General features: G+C 61.7%; 1 protein-coding gene across 1 annotated transcript; it reads left to right on the plus strand.

Moving 5' to 3' along the window:
* Positions 1-7,587: 7,587 nt before the first annotated feature.
* On the plus strand, positions 7,588-15,060 carry TENT5B (terminal nucleotidyltransferase 5B). The gene is made up of 2 exons (XM_048073196.2): positions 7,588-7,973; positions 11,631-15,060. The coding sequence occupies exons 1-2, from the start codon at positions 7,770-7,772 to the stop codon at positions 12,648-12,650; spliced, it is 1,224 nt and encodes a 407-aa protein (XP_047929153.2). The 5' UTR covers positions 7,588-7,769; the 3' UTR covers positions 12,651-15,060.
* Positions 15,061-15,312: the final 252 nt, after the last annotated feature.

A 15,312-nucleotide genomic window follows, 5' to 3' on the forward strand; every position in this document is an offset into this window, starting at 1 on the left:
TGTGTTTTCTTTCCGGCTGTTTGGACTCTTGCCACGGGGCACCAGCCGTGTCTCGAGGGGCGGCTGCAAGACCTCAGCCCGTTCTTGAGTCACTGTGGGGGTGGTGGGTCCATCCCTCACCTTCCCACCGGGCTCTGGGGGCCCTGCGGGGCAGCGACAGGCTCACGCCAGCCCCGATGCATCGCTGCTTGTCCCAGCACCCATGGGTGACGGCACCGGGTGCGTCCCGCAGCAGCAGGGCTGTCCCGCACCCGCAGCTCTTGCAGCACGAGCCAGCTCCGTCAGCACAAAGGATCCCGAAGGCAAACCCAGCCCCGATCTCCTCATCTGGGTGCTGGACATCACCGAGCCCTGGAGGAAGCCTCGAGGTGGTGGTGGTGCCCACCCCGGTGCATCGTCCCCGCGCTGTCCCCAAGGAGGAAGGACAGACCCTGCGGCAGGGCATGGCCGAGCCCACGCTCCCCCGTCTCGGATCCGTGCCCAAATTCCTGCCCTCGGCTCACCCTCCTGGCCCGGGGAGCTGTGCTGGGGCAGCGGCTCTGCTCTGGGGGCATGAGGTGCCCGGCGCTGGCTGCTGTCCCCCGGGGTTGGGGACATGGGGACCCCTCCTGCCCCGCTGAGCAGGGCTCCGTGCCCCGCCGGCTAGAAGCCAGCTGGGTCTCTGGCTGCCCAAACTGTGCAGGATGAGGCCCTCCTGTAAACCCTGGGAGCAGCGGGGACGTCTGATTTGTGCTCCCAACGTCCCTCCTCTTTTGTTTTGTGTTTGTAATTGGGATGGGGAAGCGCAGGGCTGGCGTCGGGCCGTGTCGGGGAACAGGGAACGTGTCACCCGGCTGGTCGGGAGCCTGTGATTAACACAGGGCCCGGGGGACCGCTCTGGGCCCTGCTGCTGGGGAAGCCGGCATGGCCATGGGGCTACCAGCATGGCCATGGGGCTACCAGCATGGCCACGGGGCCACCAGCATGGCCATAGGGCCACAACACATCCAGGGCTCAGGGTCAGGTGTGGGGGGTCCCCAGCTCCCTGCTCAGGACCCGCACCCGTCACCCAGCTGGGCACTGGGGGACGATTCCCCCATCCCCAGAGCAGGGCCACGCAGCAGCCCCGACCCCGAAGCCCCCATCCCACGGGGCGCCCTCTCCCCACCCCGAGAAGCCCCTGGCTTTTAGGCGGCCATAACTCGAGCGTGTTTCACCGCTGCGCATTAAAGCTCTGATTCAGCGCGGCCGTGACTCACGCGCCTACAATCCAGCAAGCGCATAAGCGCTGGCGTTGCTCATCTGCTTAAAATACCTGAAGCCCAGGGTCCCCCGTGTCTCAGGGCTGGATTCGGCCCCGCTGCTGCTCCGTGGGGCTTCCCGACGGCTCCCTTGGGGCAGGACGAGCGGACGGGGCAGCGGGTGCCATCCTTTTTGCCCCGCACGGGGCTTGGGGTGCTGCGGGTCCCCAGGGCTGCACCGGGGGTCTGGTGCTGGGCGCACTGGGAGGTGCTGGCACAGCCCAGCAGCACGGTGACGGCCACCAAACCGGGCACGGGGGGTGACAGCAGAGCTCGGGGCAGCCCCAAGGGCTCAACCCGGGCCGGGTGTGAGCATCTCGCCCGCCACACGTGCCAGGGTGCATCACGTGCAGCCGCCCTCCCCGTTCTGGTCATAGCTTTAATGCGAGAGCTCGCCAAACAAAGGCATTTCCAGGATATTCTTGTTTCTGTCAGGGGGTGAGTAACTTTTCTTAATGAGGGAGGAACTAATAATCCCTCCAGGGATGGGCTGTCACCGCTGAGCAACTGCTGAAGCGCACGCAGCAAGGCCACGGGGTGGATGGGTCCCGGCGAGTGTCCCCGAGCCCTGTGGTCCCCGTGGCCGTGCTGTGTCCCCGTGCCCTGCCCGAGCCCCCGGTTTCCCTTCTCTCTCCCTCCCTGATTGCCAGTGCCAAGGACAGGGAGAACAGTGGGACCCTGAGAGGGCCGCCCTTGTCCTTCGCAGCTGCAGGAATCTGCCCGAGCCAGGGCAGCTGGGCTCCCCCGTGCCTCAGTTTCCCTCCCCAAGGTGTGGCACAAAGCTCAGGCAGAGCAAGTTGGTCCTTCCTCCGAGCCTTCCTCATCCTCCCTGCACCCACGGCGGTGCTGCAGCGGCCCCATGCCGAGGGCAGCGAGGTTCTCCCAGGGGATGGTGCCGGGAGCCCCGCAGCTCACGGGGGGGGGTCTCAAGTCCTGAGCATCCCACGGGATCGGGCACAGGCAGGGACCGGCTGCTGAGGGCCGGATGGATGGAGGTGACCCCATAGTGTGGGGGCTGCGGGTGGGGGCTGGGGGGGTTCTCGCTGTCCCTAATGTGCTCATCCTCATGCTCGGTCCCTGTCTCGGCTCATTCAGATTCTGTCGTGTCCAGTTCGGGGAAAGCCCAGCGCGTCAGTGACCGCTTTGCAGGTGCCTCCTCGGCTTAGCAGGATTTGCTGATATTTACCCAGACAGTCCCCGGCCTTCCTGATGCTCCAGGCACACCACGGCGAGCTCTGCACCCCCAGGGCTGGGTCCTGCACCGAACACGAGCACCAAAATCCCTCGGGAAGGGCCGTGGCCATGATGTCCCCACCATTGTCACCAGCCCGGGACTCGGCAGCTGCCCGGAGCAGAGCTCCCGGCCGGGTCCCTGCTTTCCTACAGCGGGGCAGCCGGCACGGTGCCACCACCTGGTGCCATCACCTCGGGCCTGAAAAATAAAAAAAAATCAAAGAGAAAGGCCAGCTACGTTTCCTACCAGGCTCGAACCAACAGCGGCTCGCAGCCGGGCCGTCACTCGCCGCGTGTTTAAAACCCCGAGCCGAGCCGAGCCGAGCCGAGCCGAGCCGAGCAGCGCGCTGTCACCGGGAAGCCGCCGAGCCCAGGGCACGCAGGTCGCTATTTACACGGCTGGGAACGTGCGGTGTGGTTTGGGATTCCCTCACTGCTCGGCCCCGAAGCGGCAGCAGCAGAGCTGGGGACATTTCAGGGGGTCGGGGGACAGAGGCCTCCCCGGATGGTGACGGTGACGGTGACACCCCCGGCGTGGCTCAGGCAGCTGGGATGGGGCTCGGTGGCTGCTCCCGGCACCTCTCCGGGGACACCCAGGGGCCGTGTCCCCCGCTGCGCCCCGGGCAGGGTTTTGCAGCAGCCCGGGGAGGTGACGGGTGCCATTCCCCAGCCCTGTGTCACCGCCGGGATGACACCTTGCGCTCCCGCAGCGCCTTTCATCTCAGCCCCTTGGCAGTGGCTCCCGACACCTCGCTGGGTGGCATCGTGGCCGCCACCAGTTATCATTATTTCCGAGAGGCAGCTGGGGCCGGGGGGTGTGGGGGACCTGAGGGTGGTCCCACGGGGACCCTGGGCTCTGAGCAGAGCCACCATGTCCCCCCCCATGCCGGGTGGTGACAAATTTGGACTTGCCGTGGCTGGCACGGGGACATCGCCTCGTGGTGGTGTCACTCAGGGCCACCGAGGCACCAAGGGTGCATGGGGGTGCCCGGGGTCCGGGGGCAGCAGGACGGGGGGGTGGGGGCAATGCTGCTGCACGCCCTGCCTCAGTTTCCCCACCTGCTGTGGGTGAGGCACCCAAACCACCCCCAGGAGCCAAAATCCCCTGCCCAGGTTTCTTCTACCCTCTTTTGGCTTTTAGGGTGAATTAGGCAGAAATCGGCCAACTCCTTCCCCTCTGCGAAGCAGAGCAGTGCCACTCCCCCTGCCACACCAGTGCCCTCACCTCGTCCTCCTCATCCTCACCTCGTCCTCCTCATCCTCAGCTTCTCCTCCTCATCTTCACCTCGTCCTCCTCATCTTCACCTCGTCCTCCTCATCCTCACCTCGTCCTCCTCATCCTCATCTCGTCCTCCTCATCCTCAGCTTCTGCTCCTTATCCTCACCTTGTCCTCCTCATCTTCACCTCTTCCTCCTCATCCTCACCTTCTCCTCCGCATCCTCACATCATCCTCTTCATCCTCATATCATCCTCCTCATCCTCACCTCGTCTTCCTCATCCTCACCTTCTCCTCCTCACCCTCACCTCACCCTCCTCATCCTCGTAGCTCTCCTCTCCTCGGAGCACGAAGCCATCGCCCCGCAGGGCCCGGAGCCACGGGGTGCCCACGGGGTCCCTGCTGCCAGTGGTGGCACCCCGGGGCCCGGCCGTGCCAGGCACGGGGCTGCACGGGAGGGAGCAGGGCCGGTGGACACCCGCAAACAGGAGGTGGCCGGGAGCCGTGTTTGCCGAGGGAGGATGCAGGGATGGGATCCACCTCCTTAGTCCACAGCGGGCGTGAGGCAGCAGGGACGTGTGCGGGGACGGCAGCTCAGGCACGGAGACGGTGGCACGTGTGTGCGGGGACGGCAGGCAAGTGCCCAGGGACAGCTGGCACCTGCGTGGGGACGGTGGCACGTGGGGCTGTGCGCAGGGACAGCGACGTGCGCAAGGGGATGGCTGGTGTAGGCGTGGGGACAGCTGCCATGGGCATGGGGACGGTCGGTGGGTGCATGGGGACAGGGAGTGGGTGCGTGGGGACAGGCGTTGGGTGCATGGGGACATCTGGTGTGGGCTTGGGGACAGGCAGTGGGTGCATGGGGACGGCTGGTGTGCATATGGGGACAGCTGCCATGGGTTTCGGGACAGGCAGTGGGTGCATGGGGACTGTGGGTGCATGGGGAGAAGTGGTGGGTGCACGAGGACGGCCGCAGTGTGCGGTGGCGATGCCGGGGTTGGCCGGGGAGGAGGAGCTCCCCGCCCCATGGGGAGCGCTGCTGCTCCCCGGGGTGACGCTGGGTGACGGAGGTGGCTCTGGGAGAAGGGCTTGGTCCCCGCTGCGTGCTCAGGGAGGCGGCACACGCCCTGGGGAACGGTGGGCAGAGCCGGTCCCACGCAGCTCGGGAACTCCCCGAGGTCTCCCCTCTAGGTTCAGCTTTTTCCCCTCCCAGCCCTGCACCCTGCTCCTGCACCCCCGGTTCCCCAGGTGGCTAAATTGCCCAATGGGCTGGAAAATGGCCCCAAAAAGGGGCTCCACCTCCGTGTGTCCCCCAGCCCCGTGCCACCCCGTGTGGGTGCAGGCTCAGCCCCGTGCCACCCGGCCACCCTGCACCGCTGCGCCTGCAAAGGGGGCTCCTGCCGTGGTCCGGGGGGCAGGACCCCCCCATCGTTCACCCCGAGACAGTGATTAGCCCTTAATTGCTGGCAAAACAAACGAGTACAGCCCGGCCGGGCCTCGCTGAGCTGGAAGGAAATGGTGGCGGTGCCATTTGCTCGCGGCGGCTCTTTGGGGTAATGCTGGGGATGGATGTCACCGAGCCGCCCAGCCAGTCCGGCTGGGGCGCGTCAGCGCTTTTTAATGGCACAGTGTTTTCTCCAGGGCCACCAGCATGCCTGTCCCTTGTCCCCTGTCCCCTGTCCCCTGTCCCCTGTCCCCTGTCTCCTGTCCCCTGTCCCCTGCTTCCTGGCCCCTGGCTGTGCCTCGTGTGCCCCCGGCTCCTCACCAGCTTCTTTTCGGCACCCATCACCCCCCTCCTGCCAGCAGCCCATGTCCCAGCCACCTCTGATCGCCCCCACCGCACTGATCCTGCCCCGGGATGGTGCTGTGACCCTGCCACCGTCCCCTCGCACCCTGCAGCGTGGCCCCCGGTGCCACCTTCCTCCCCATGGCTCGTGCGTGGCGCAGCACCCGGCCACCCGTGGGCTCCCCGCGCCCCTGCCAGGGGACCCCAGCGCCACGGGAACAGGGTGCTGAGCTCGGCGCAGCAGCTCGGCCGCATCCTGCGCCTGCGACGCCCTCCTCGCGTGGCGTGGGTGTAACCGGGAGCAGCGTTAATCCCGGTGCGGAGATGCCCGATGGAGCAACGCGACTGCGCTGACAGGGGAGCGAAATCCCGACGTGGGGACGGGACGGGGACGGCGCCGAGCTGGGGCATGCGGAGCCCCGGACGGGGCGGCCGCTTCCCCGGACACACGGGGTGTGTGGGGGACCCCCCTGCTCCATGGGGACCCCTGGGGACCCCTGGCTGCGTGTCACCGCCCTGAGTCACGCTGTGTGTCACGGGGCTGGGAGGGTTTGGAGGGACCTGGCTTTGGGGACACCCAGCGCCACCTCTCCCCTCCAGCACCAGCCCGCGCTGTGGGCGCTCCTGCACCCCCATTCCCCCAAAACCCTAATTCCCCCATTTCTGAGTCTTTTTTCTTTTTTTTTTTTTTTTTGCAGAAATTCCAACTTCCCTGGGACACCCCTGGGCAGGGAAACCCTTGGAGGAGGAGAAAACCCAAGAGCAAACCTTGGCTCCGGAGACGCGGCCTCGAAGGGTTCTGCGGGGGCTCCCCAAACCCAGGTGCCCTCGGTCGGGGACTGCGGGGTTGGGGTTTGTGGGTGTGTGGCTGACCCCGTGGGCAGCTGCAGGAAAAGTGGCGGTGTTAAAATAAATTGGTGCTGGTCCGGCACCGAGCTGGTCGGGGAGCTGCTGCTGGGAAAGGGATCCGGGCTTATATGGACAAGAAAAGGATTTTAAGGCCATGGGCACGGCTGGGGTGACAACGGCGGGTGGCTGGGAGCGGGGCTTGGGGCCGGGTTTAGGGGCTGGGGCTGAGCTCCTGGGGCAGGAGGTGCTGGGCATCGGCACCCTGCCCCGGGGGGCTCCGTCCCCTCTGGTGTCACCCCCTGGTGTCACCCCCCGGTGTCCAGGGACGCTGCTGGGGAGGGAGCAAGGGGCGTGGGGTGGCGAGTGGCAGGCTGTAGGGTATGGGGCTGCAGGACACCGGGCCACGGGGCATCAGTGGATTGTCAATGGGAAATCAGTGGGGAATTAATGGGGCAACAATGGGATGTCAATGGGGAATCAATGGGGCAGCAATGGGATGTCAATGGGGAATCAACGGGGCAGCAATGGGAGATCAATGGGGAATCAATGGGGCAGCAATGGGATGTCAATGGGGAATCAACGGGGCAGCAATGGGAGATCAATGGGGAATTAATGGGGCAGCAATGGGATATCAACGGGGAACCAATGGGGCATCAATGGGAAGCCTATGGGGTATCAATGGGATGTCAATGGGGCAGCAATGGGATGTCAATGGGGAATCAATGGGAGGTCAATGGGGCAGCAATGGGATGTCAATGGGGAATCAATGGGGAATCAATGGGAGGTCAATGGGGCAGCAATGGGATATCTATAGGGAATTAATGGGGCATCAATGGGAAGCCTATGGGGCATCAATGGGATGTCAATGGGGCAGCAATGAGGCACCAATCGGGCACCAGCGGGGCACCCCGGGGTACGGGGCCGTGGGGCCAGCCCTGGGCTGGTGCCCCCCCACCCCTCCCCCCGTGCTGCGGCCCCTTTAAGCCGCCGCCCTCCCGCCCTCAGGGGGCGTGACAACCCGGGAGAGCCCCGCCCCTCCCCGCCCCACCCCGCCTCTTTCCCCTCCCGGTTCTCTCGATTGGCTCCGCGGCGCTCCCCATCCTCTAACGGCGACCAATGAAAGAGCCAAAGAAGCGGCGGCGTCGGGCAGCGATTGGCGAAGACACCGGACCAATGAGGGGGCGCGGCCGGGCGTCTATATAAGGCGGCGGCGCGGCGCGGGCGAGCGCAGTGCCGAGCACGGCCGGCGGCGGGCGGAGCGGAGCGTGGCTGGGCCGGGCTCAGCATCCCCCCGGGGCCGCCTCCGCCCGCAGCTCCCCGCGCCGGTTCGTTATTATTAATTAAAAAAAAAAAAAAAAAAATTTCCTCCCGTTTATCCCCATTTCCGTGGGGTTTTTGGCGGTGATGCTGGCGGCGGCGGCGGCGGCACCGGGGGGGCCCGCTGCGGGCTCCGGGGGGCAGGCGGAAAGCGACGGCGGCGGCGGCCGGTTCAGCGTCCTGACGTGGGAGCAGGTGCAGCGGCTGGACCAGATCCTGGGCGAGGCCGTGCCCATCCACGGCCGCGGCAACTTCCCCACGCTCTCGGTGCGGCCGCGCACGATCGTGCAGGTGAGGACCGGGGACCCCCCCCCCCCCGGGGGGGAGGGCAGCGCCGGTCTGGGCCCCCCCCGGGGTGGGGGAGCACCGGGACGTGGTGGGGTTGGGGTGGTGGTGGGGGCTGAGCGCCCCTATACTGGTAGGGCTCCCTATGGGACCACCCTAGTCCCCCCCCCCGGTACCTGCAGGAACCCCCCCGGTACCGGTAGGGCCCCCCCCGGGGCGGGCAGAGCCGTTCTGCCCCCCCCCCCCCCCGCCCCGGGACCGAGGGAGCACCGGGACACGGTGGGGTCAGGGTGGTGGTGGGGGCTGGGACCCTCCTGGGACCACCTGGGTGACCCCCCCGGTACTTGCAGGGACCCACCCAGTACCGACAGGGACCCCTCTGGAGCAGGCAGAGCCATTCTGCCCCCCCCCCCCACCCCCCCTGTGCCTTGGGACCACTGGGACATGGTGGGATTGGGGTGGCTGCAGTGGGCAGAGCTCCCTTGGGACTCCTGGTACCAGCAGGGACCCACTCAGGACCCTCCTGGGGGTCCCCCGGGACCAGCAGGGACCCCCCTGGGGTGGGCACCACCATTCTGCCCCCCCCTCCCCCAACAGCGCCTTGGGACCACCAGGGCATGGTGGGATCAGGGTGTTGGACAGACCCCCCCCAGGACCTGCAGGGCCCCCCCGGTACCTGCAGGGCCTTCCCCAGTCCCTCCCCGCCTCCCAGTGCCACCCCCCAGCCCCTGGGTACTGGGCACCGGGGGCAGCCGGTGCAGGGGTGGCAGCCCCAAGTGTCCTCGGGGTCGTGGCACGCTGCGTCCCCCCCGATTAATGTCATCGGAGAGTTCCTGTTAGTTCAACCATAAAGCAATAACTGCGTGTAATATTCAACTGGCCGTGCAGCTCGGCTACGCTGCTGCATATTCATGGTTGGGAGGTAACTTCGTGCCTCGGTAATGACTCATCAAATGTAAAAAATCGGGCATGCCGGCTTCTAATTAAAAAGGCTGCTCACGAAGCCACGAGCAAACAGGCTTCACAATAAACTAAAGGTGAGGATTCGGGGGCCTCGGCTGCTGGGGGAATATTTCTGCCTGGGAACGAGCAAGCGACGCTCGAGCGAGGCTGACTCCAAATTCCTCGAGTTCCTGCTGCGTCTGCTGGGGGCAGGAGCTCTGGACGCCCGTGCTCCCGAGGCTTTATGCCGAGCAGAAGATGGGAGCTCACCCTAAGGTGCTGCCTTGGGGTCGGGAAGGGCTAGAGAAGCCCCGGTGTCCTTAACCACCCGACATGGGGCAGCATCAGATGCTCCCCCAGCAAGCCGGATTTTTTGGTGCTGAAGCTGCCCAAAAGGATGCCGTGGATGCCACCAGCACCCTGAGACGCGGTGAGGGGCAGGCGTGCTGCCCCCTGTGTTTAGGGCTGACTAACGATGTGAGCAACCCCAAAGGCACTTATTTGGGACGTGCCCGTGGCTCGGGCTGCGGTGGGAAGCGGCAGGTCGCGGGCAGGTACAGGGCTGGCGAGCGCCCGGCTGTCAGAGCCAATTAGCTGACCCACACCCCAGGTGGGGTGCTGCTTCGGGAAGCAGGTCAGCAGCTGCCTAACCCCCCAAATATCCAGCCCCCGGGGGGAGAACATATACCTGCACCCCCTGCAGCCAGGGAGTGACTCCAGGTGTGCTTTGCATTGGGGCTGGGGGTGTTCATCCTGGGGTGCTGGGGCTGTCTGCTCCCCCCCCCCCCCCGCAGCTTTTGGGCCAAATTGGGGTGGTTTGCCCCCTCTGGTGGGATTTTCTCCTCTTCTTCAATAGCTTTTCCCCTCTTCCTCAATAGCTCTTGTGTAGGCAGAGCTGTCTGCCCAGGGTCATGGGTCTGTAGGTCCCGAGCCTTGCCCAGGGAGATATTAAGCAACGATCTTTGATTGTGGCTGGAAAATTAATCTGGAATGAGCTCTTAGCTGGGACCAGCAGCTGGATCTGTACCTGATGCTTGTGACCCATGTCCCATCTTGCATTAACCTGGTAGAACAAACCCCTAACCCCTAACGGGCAGCACCGTGGAGTTGTGCCTGCGTGAGCAGCTCGGTGACTGCCCGGCTGGCAGTGGTGTCCCACCAAGAGCTCATTAGGGTCGGCTCTGAGCTGGCGTTTGCATGTAGGAATAACCCAGCGCCTTATTTCAGGAGTAAATCTGGTTCTCGGCACCGCCTGCCTTGGAGAACAAATGTGTCCGTGGCTGCGCTGGGGGGACTTGGGACTTCCGACGGCGAATAGCTCACTGGTTAACTGGTGCCTGGCATGTGACCATCGCCATCGGGCTGGCCGCGAGCCCAGGCACATTTCCAGCCCGAGCAGCAGTTCCTAATGTCAGGGAGCAGTGGGGAAATGCCAGCAGAGTAGCTGCATCAGGAGATTTCGCAGCGCCCTGAACTTAGGGTTTAACAAGTTGAAAAAACGCTCCCAAAACCCTGCCGAAACGTCTCCTCCCTGCACGGGGGGCTGCCTGCTGGAGCCCTTCACCCCCTGCTGCTTGCAGACCAAGCTCAGGGGCAGTCCTGCTGCAGACCCAGCGCTCAGCATCCCCCAGAAGAACAGGGCTGAGCCAACTCGAGCTCCTCGCCGAGGTTTTGCATTTCCGTGGGGCTCCTCGAGCCAGGACAGCCTCGCGGGGCCGAGTAGCCCGGTCAGACTGGCTTCTCGGGAGATAACGTCTCCATTCAGAGCCCGAGCTTGGGCTCTTTCAAGCTCTAACCATGCTCCCAGCACCGGGCGAGCAGGATGAGGCTCGCAGGGCTCCTGGCGGTAGCTAGTGGCTGGGGAGGGACATGAAAGTGACGGGAGGTGGGACGAGCTGGTGGGAGACGTGAGCCTCATCCCCTGGGATCTCTGGGCTCGGTGACACTCAAATTACAAGCTGGTGTCCAGAGCGGTTGATCTTATGGTCTTGGGGTTATTTCAGCCTCCTGCATGTTAAGTAATCGGGCAAGTGATTCAGCGCCGTGCTGAACGAACAAAGCTCTGCAGGTAGGGTGGGTGTGCCAGGACCGAGCAGGCAGCATTAAAATCAGCGAAGTAACACCCCAAGATGAAAGCTGCCTCCTGTGCTTGATAGCACGCCAAGTTCGGCACGAAGCTCTGACACACTGGAAATTGTTAGGATACACTTACTAGTTAGGACACGAACTTCAAGACACCTGGCTGGGGCTTTCAGAGCAGCTCGGGCGTTTTGATTTGCTTCTGATGAATGCTGACAGGTAAAGGGATGGCTGGGATGGGTGAGTGCCCTGATTAAATCTGGTCCTGGAGGAAAGGCTGGAAGGCTGGCTGCTCCTTCCCTGGGTGAGCAAGGATCGGGGTTGGTGTAGGGAACATCTCACCCTCGGTGAGGGGAGGAAGGGAAGAGCAAACTCTTCCCTTCGAGACTCTCAAGAGCTGCTCTTGTACACCAGGAGCCCCCTAATGCAAAGGAGTGAGTGGGACCCGCCAGCAGCTGGGGCTGGGTCTCCCTCAAGGCTCTGGAAGCCTTCCAAAGCGACCTGTTTCTAATGGATTAGCTCTTTATTTTGCTGTCTTGCACTGGAGTGACCCATATAAGCAGAGGGAGCCAATCCCGCTGCTGTAGCGAGGCTGTTCCAGGAATGCTCGCCTGCTTCTCACCGCATTTCTCTCCATCTCAGGTTGTCCGTAGTCGTCTGGAGAAGAAGGGAATCGCAGTCCATAACGTGAGGCTGAATGGCTCAGCAGCTAGCCATGTCCTACATCAAGACAGTGGCTTGGGGTACAAAGACCTGGACCTCATCTTTGGCGTGGACCTGAAGACCGAAGACGTCTTCCAGCAGGTGAAGGATGTGGTCATGGATTGCCTGCTCGACTTCCTCCCAGAAGGCGTCAACAAAGACAAGATCACCCCCGTGACTCTGAAGGAGGCGTACGTGCAGAAGCTCGTCAAGGTGTGCAATGAGACCGACCGCTGGAGCCTCATCTCCCTGTCCAACAACAGCGGGAAGAACGTGGAGCTCAAGTTCGTGGACTCTCTCCGACGGCAGTTCGAGTTCAGCGTGGACTCCTTCCAGATCATCCTGGATTCGCTGCTGCTGTTTGGGGAGTGTTCAGAGAACCCCATGGCCGAGAACTTCCACCCTACGGTGACCGGGGAGAGCATGTACGGGGACTTCGAGGAGGCGATGGAGCACCTCCGCAGCAGGGTCATCGCCACCAGGAACCCCGAGGAGATCCGAGGCGGGGGGCTTCTGAAGTACTGCAACCTCCTGGTCAGGGGGTTTAAGCCCAAGCTGGAAGTGGATATGAAGGCGCTACAGAGGTACATGTGCTCCAGGTTTTTCATAGACTTCTCTGACATCGGCGAGCAGCAGAGGAAGCTGGAGTGCTACCTCCAGAGCCACTTTGTTGGGATGGAGAGCAAAAGATATGACTATTTGATGACCCTCCACAGGGTGGTCAATGAGAGCACGGTCTGCCTCATGGGACACGAGAGGAGGCAGACCCTGAACCTCATTGCCATGCTGGCTGTGAGGGTCCTGGCTGAGCAGAACATCATCCCCACCGTCACAAACGTTACCTGCTACTACCAGCCAGCTCCCTATGTCAGCGAAATAAACTTCAACTACTACGTGACCCACGTGCAGCCCTTCCTGCCTTGCAATCAGTCCTACCCAACGTGGCTTCCCTGTAACTGAGCCGGGACAAGCTTCAGGGGCTGTCCCCCGAGGTATTTCCTTGCCTTGGGGAGTGGGGAGGGAGGGGGGGACCCTTCCCAGGACTGCACCGAGAGGAAACTTTTCCTGGACTCTTGGCTCGAGCATCTTGTTCCTGGGATGGTTGGGACGAGACCCGTCTGCTGTACACTGTGATGGGACGTGCAGTGTGACGGAAGCTAGGTGGCTCGGACGTTTACGGGGAGACTCGATGGCTTCTCGAATTCTGTAGGCAATGGGGGGGGTGGGTGTGTGTGTGGGGAGATTGTAGAATTACAGTAAGGTAGAGCTGCACTGCCCTGAAGCGGATCCGAATTATTATTTTTTTAGTGCAGGAGGTGTTATGGGAGTGCAGACTTGTGGTTTCTGAAGACAGAAGCCAGAGTGGCTAATTCCTTTGAAGGACCAAAGAATCCTGTTTAAGTGCCTGTAACAATATAAACACAACTGTACTGTAAACCTTATTTTTTTTTTTGCAGGGGCTGGCATCCCAAGAGCTTGAGTGGGATGTCCCGAGAGGAAAATATTTCTGTTGGGGGTGGGAGGGTCGTGAGATCATTTCTAGTAGCCTCGCTGAAGCAAGGATGGGATTGCAGGTTACGTGTTGCTGAGGTTTTTGGCATGGCTTGCTGCCTGTGAAGGACCAGCTGTAGCAAATAGCTCTCAAAGCTGAGTTGCATAAACAAGGGTGGGCTTGTAAATGCCTAAAACTGGGGGGGGGGAGGGAGGGAAGTGCATGGTGGAAAATGCTGTGCGAAGCTTCATGGAGACAAGGCAGCAGGGACCTACCTATGAATTTATTGAAGCTCCCGAGTCTGCAGTGCCAAAATGTAATCCCTAAAGGATGAGGCAGATCTGTCCAGGAACCTGCCCTAGGCTGCTGTACCAAACCGTGGATTTTCTAGGAGAATTTGAAATGCTGTTTTCTTTTTGGCATGCTGTGTGGTTTTAATGCACAAAGCCAGAGGCCAGCTGGGTTATCTGGGAGGACGAGGCTTGTCCTTGAAGCACAAACTGGTTAAAGAGCCCGTTATCTCCAGCTGTCGCTGCTCTGGGGGCTGGAGCCTGTGTCCTTCTAGGAGAAGAGCAGACCTCTTCCAGGATCTCTTCTCCCAGGGCTGGGATCTTCCCTCCTGCCCCCAAAACAGCCTCTTCCCAGCTGAGTGATCCCACGCGTGAGCCATCGATAGCATTTGAAATTCATTCCCTAGCTAGAAATGGAGACTGTGGGGCTCTGTGCGAGAGTCAGTTGGCCTTGTGGGGGGGGGAGGGAAGTATGTCTTCTCTGAACAAACCCTCTTGTGTCTGGAGGGCTTGGCTCTATCGGTCAGACGCGGCTTTGAAGCTGTTGGGTGTCCAGAGCACAAAGTCTCTTGATGAGATGCCTGGATTGCGGGGCCCGCTCTCGTGGAGCATCATCTCAGACTTAACTATGCACGGACGGAGAGGTGGGAAGGCAACCAGGCGCTCCCTAAAATGCTGCTCCGGGGACGCCGTGGCTTCTTGGTGCTCCCTCCGAGGCTAACCTAACGAGTTACCTGAGTATCTCTACTAACTTGTTTCTTGGTTTTTGTGACACCTGTACTAGCCGGGCAGACCGAACACTAATAAAGTCTAGATACTTGGAATGCCTTTAGCCAGATTGCGACGTTTTTTGGGGCAGGGGCAACGTGGGGCGGGGAGGGGATGCTGCAGGGGCTCTTGCACTTAACACCAACTAAACCACCAACTAACTAAGCAGGTCTCAGTTGGTCCAGCTCTGCTTCCCAGCCGGTGAGCACCGAAGAGGAAGCGCTGCGAACGGAGTGGGTGCCGCAGGTCTGAGCCTGATCCCCTTGGTGGGGGCTGAGACTCTTTGGTGCAAGGTAAAACTGTTTTAAGGGCTGCTTTGCACATCCCCAGTATGCCCCCTTTATGCCTCTATACCCCCTTCATGGCTCCAAGGGACGATTTTTCTTGCATTTTAATCTTCAGATGGACATAGATGACATGTAGCATGCTTTTTTTTTACAGGCTTCCTACTCTCTACCCCCAAACACAGATGCACTAAACTGAGATTCCCTCCTTCCTGGTTAAGATGTCAAAAAAAAAAAACCCCTACAGCCAACAGCTCGACAGGGCGACTTATGTTGAGATTGCACTTTTTGGTTTATGACAGAGTGTGTGTGGTGGGACTCTTGTGAATGGGTTGAATCCGAATTTTCTCGATCTTGCAGTGATACCGTGCTGCCTCCTGTGAGGGGGCAATGGACAATTCCAGTAGCTCGAATGGCACTTGATTTTGTTTTAAATGTTTTTTTTCCTACACCTGTATCACTTGTCATGCGATGGGCTTGACATAGACTCACTAGATTCTTTAGAATCTGTTTCAAATAAATACAGTGTATTCAAATCTGTTGGATTTTTTTTATTTTGCTTGTCCAGCAGGGCAGGGGCGTGTTCCCTTTGCTGCCCCTGCCCTGTGAAGAACCAGGTCTGAACTCGGCTGTGGAGGAATCGGTGCAGGCACCCTGGGCTCCTGGTTCCCCATCCGGGCAGCAAAGCCTGGGAGCGTGTAGCTGCTGGCAGGCTGCTCCGTGCTGGAGGTTTCTATTTATAATGCTGCTCCTCGGTGTCCTCTGCTCCTGGTGGCTCCTCGAATTGC

The sequence above is a fragment of the Anser cygnoides genome, chromosome 24 (genome assembly GCF_040182565.1).
Source record: "Anser cygnoides isolate HZ-2024a breed goose chromosome 24, Taihu_goose_T2T_genome, whole genome shotgun sequence".
Taxonomy (NCBI): Eukaryota; Metazoa; Chordata; class Aves; order Anseriformes; family Anatidae; genus Anser; species Anser cygnoides.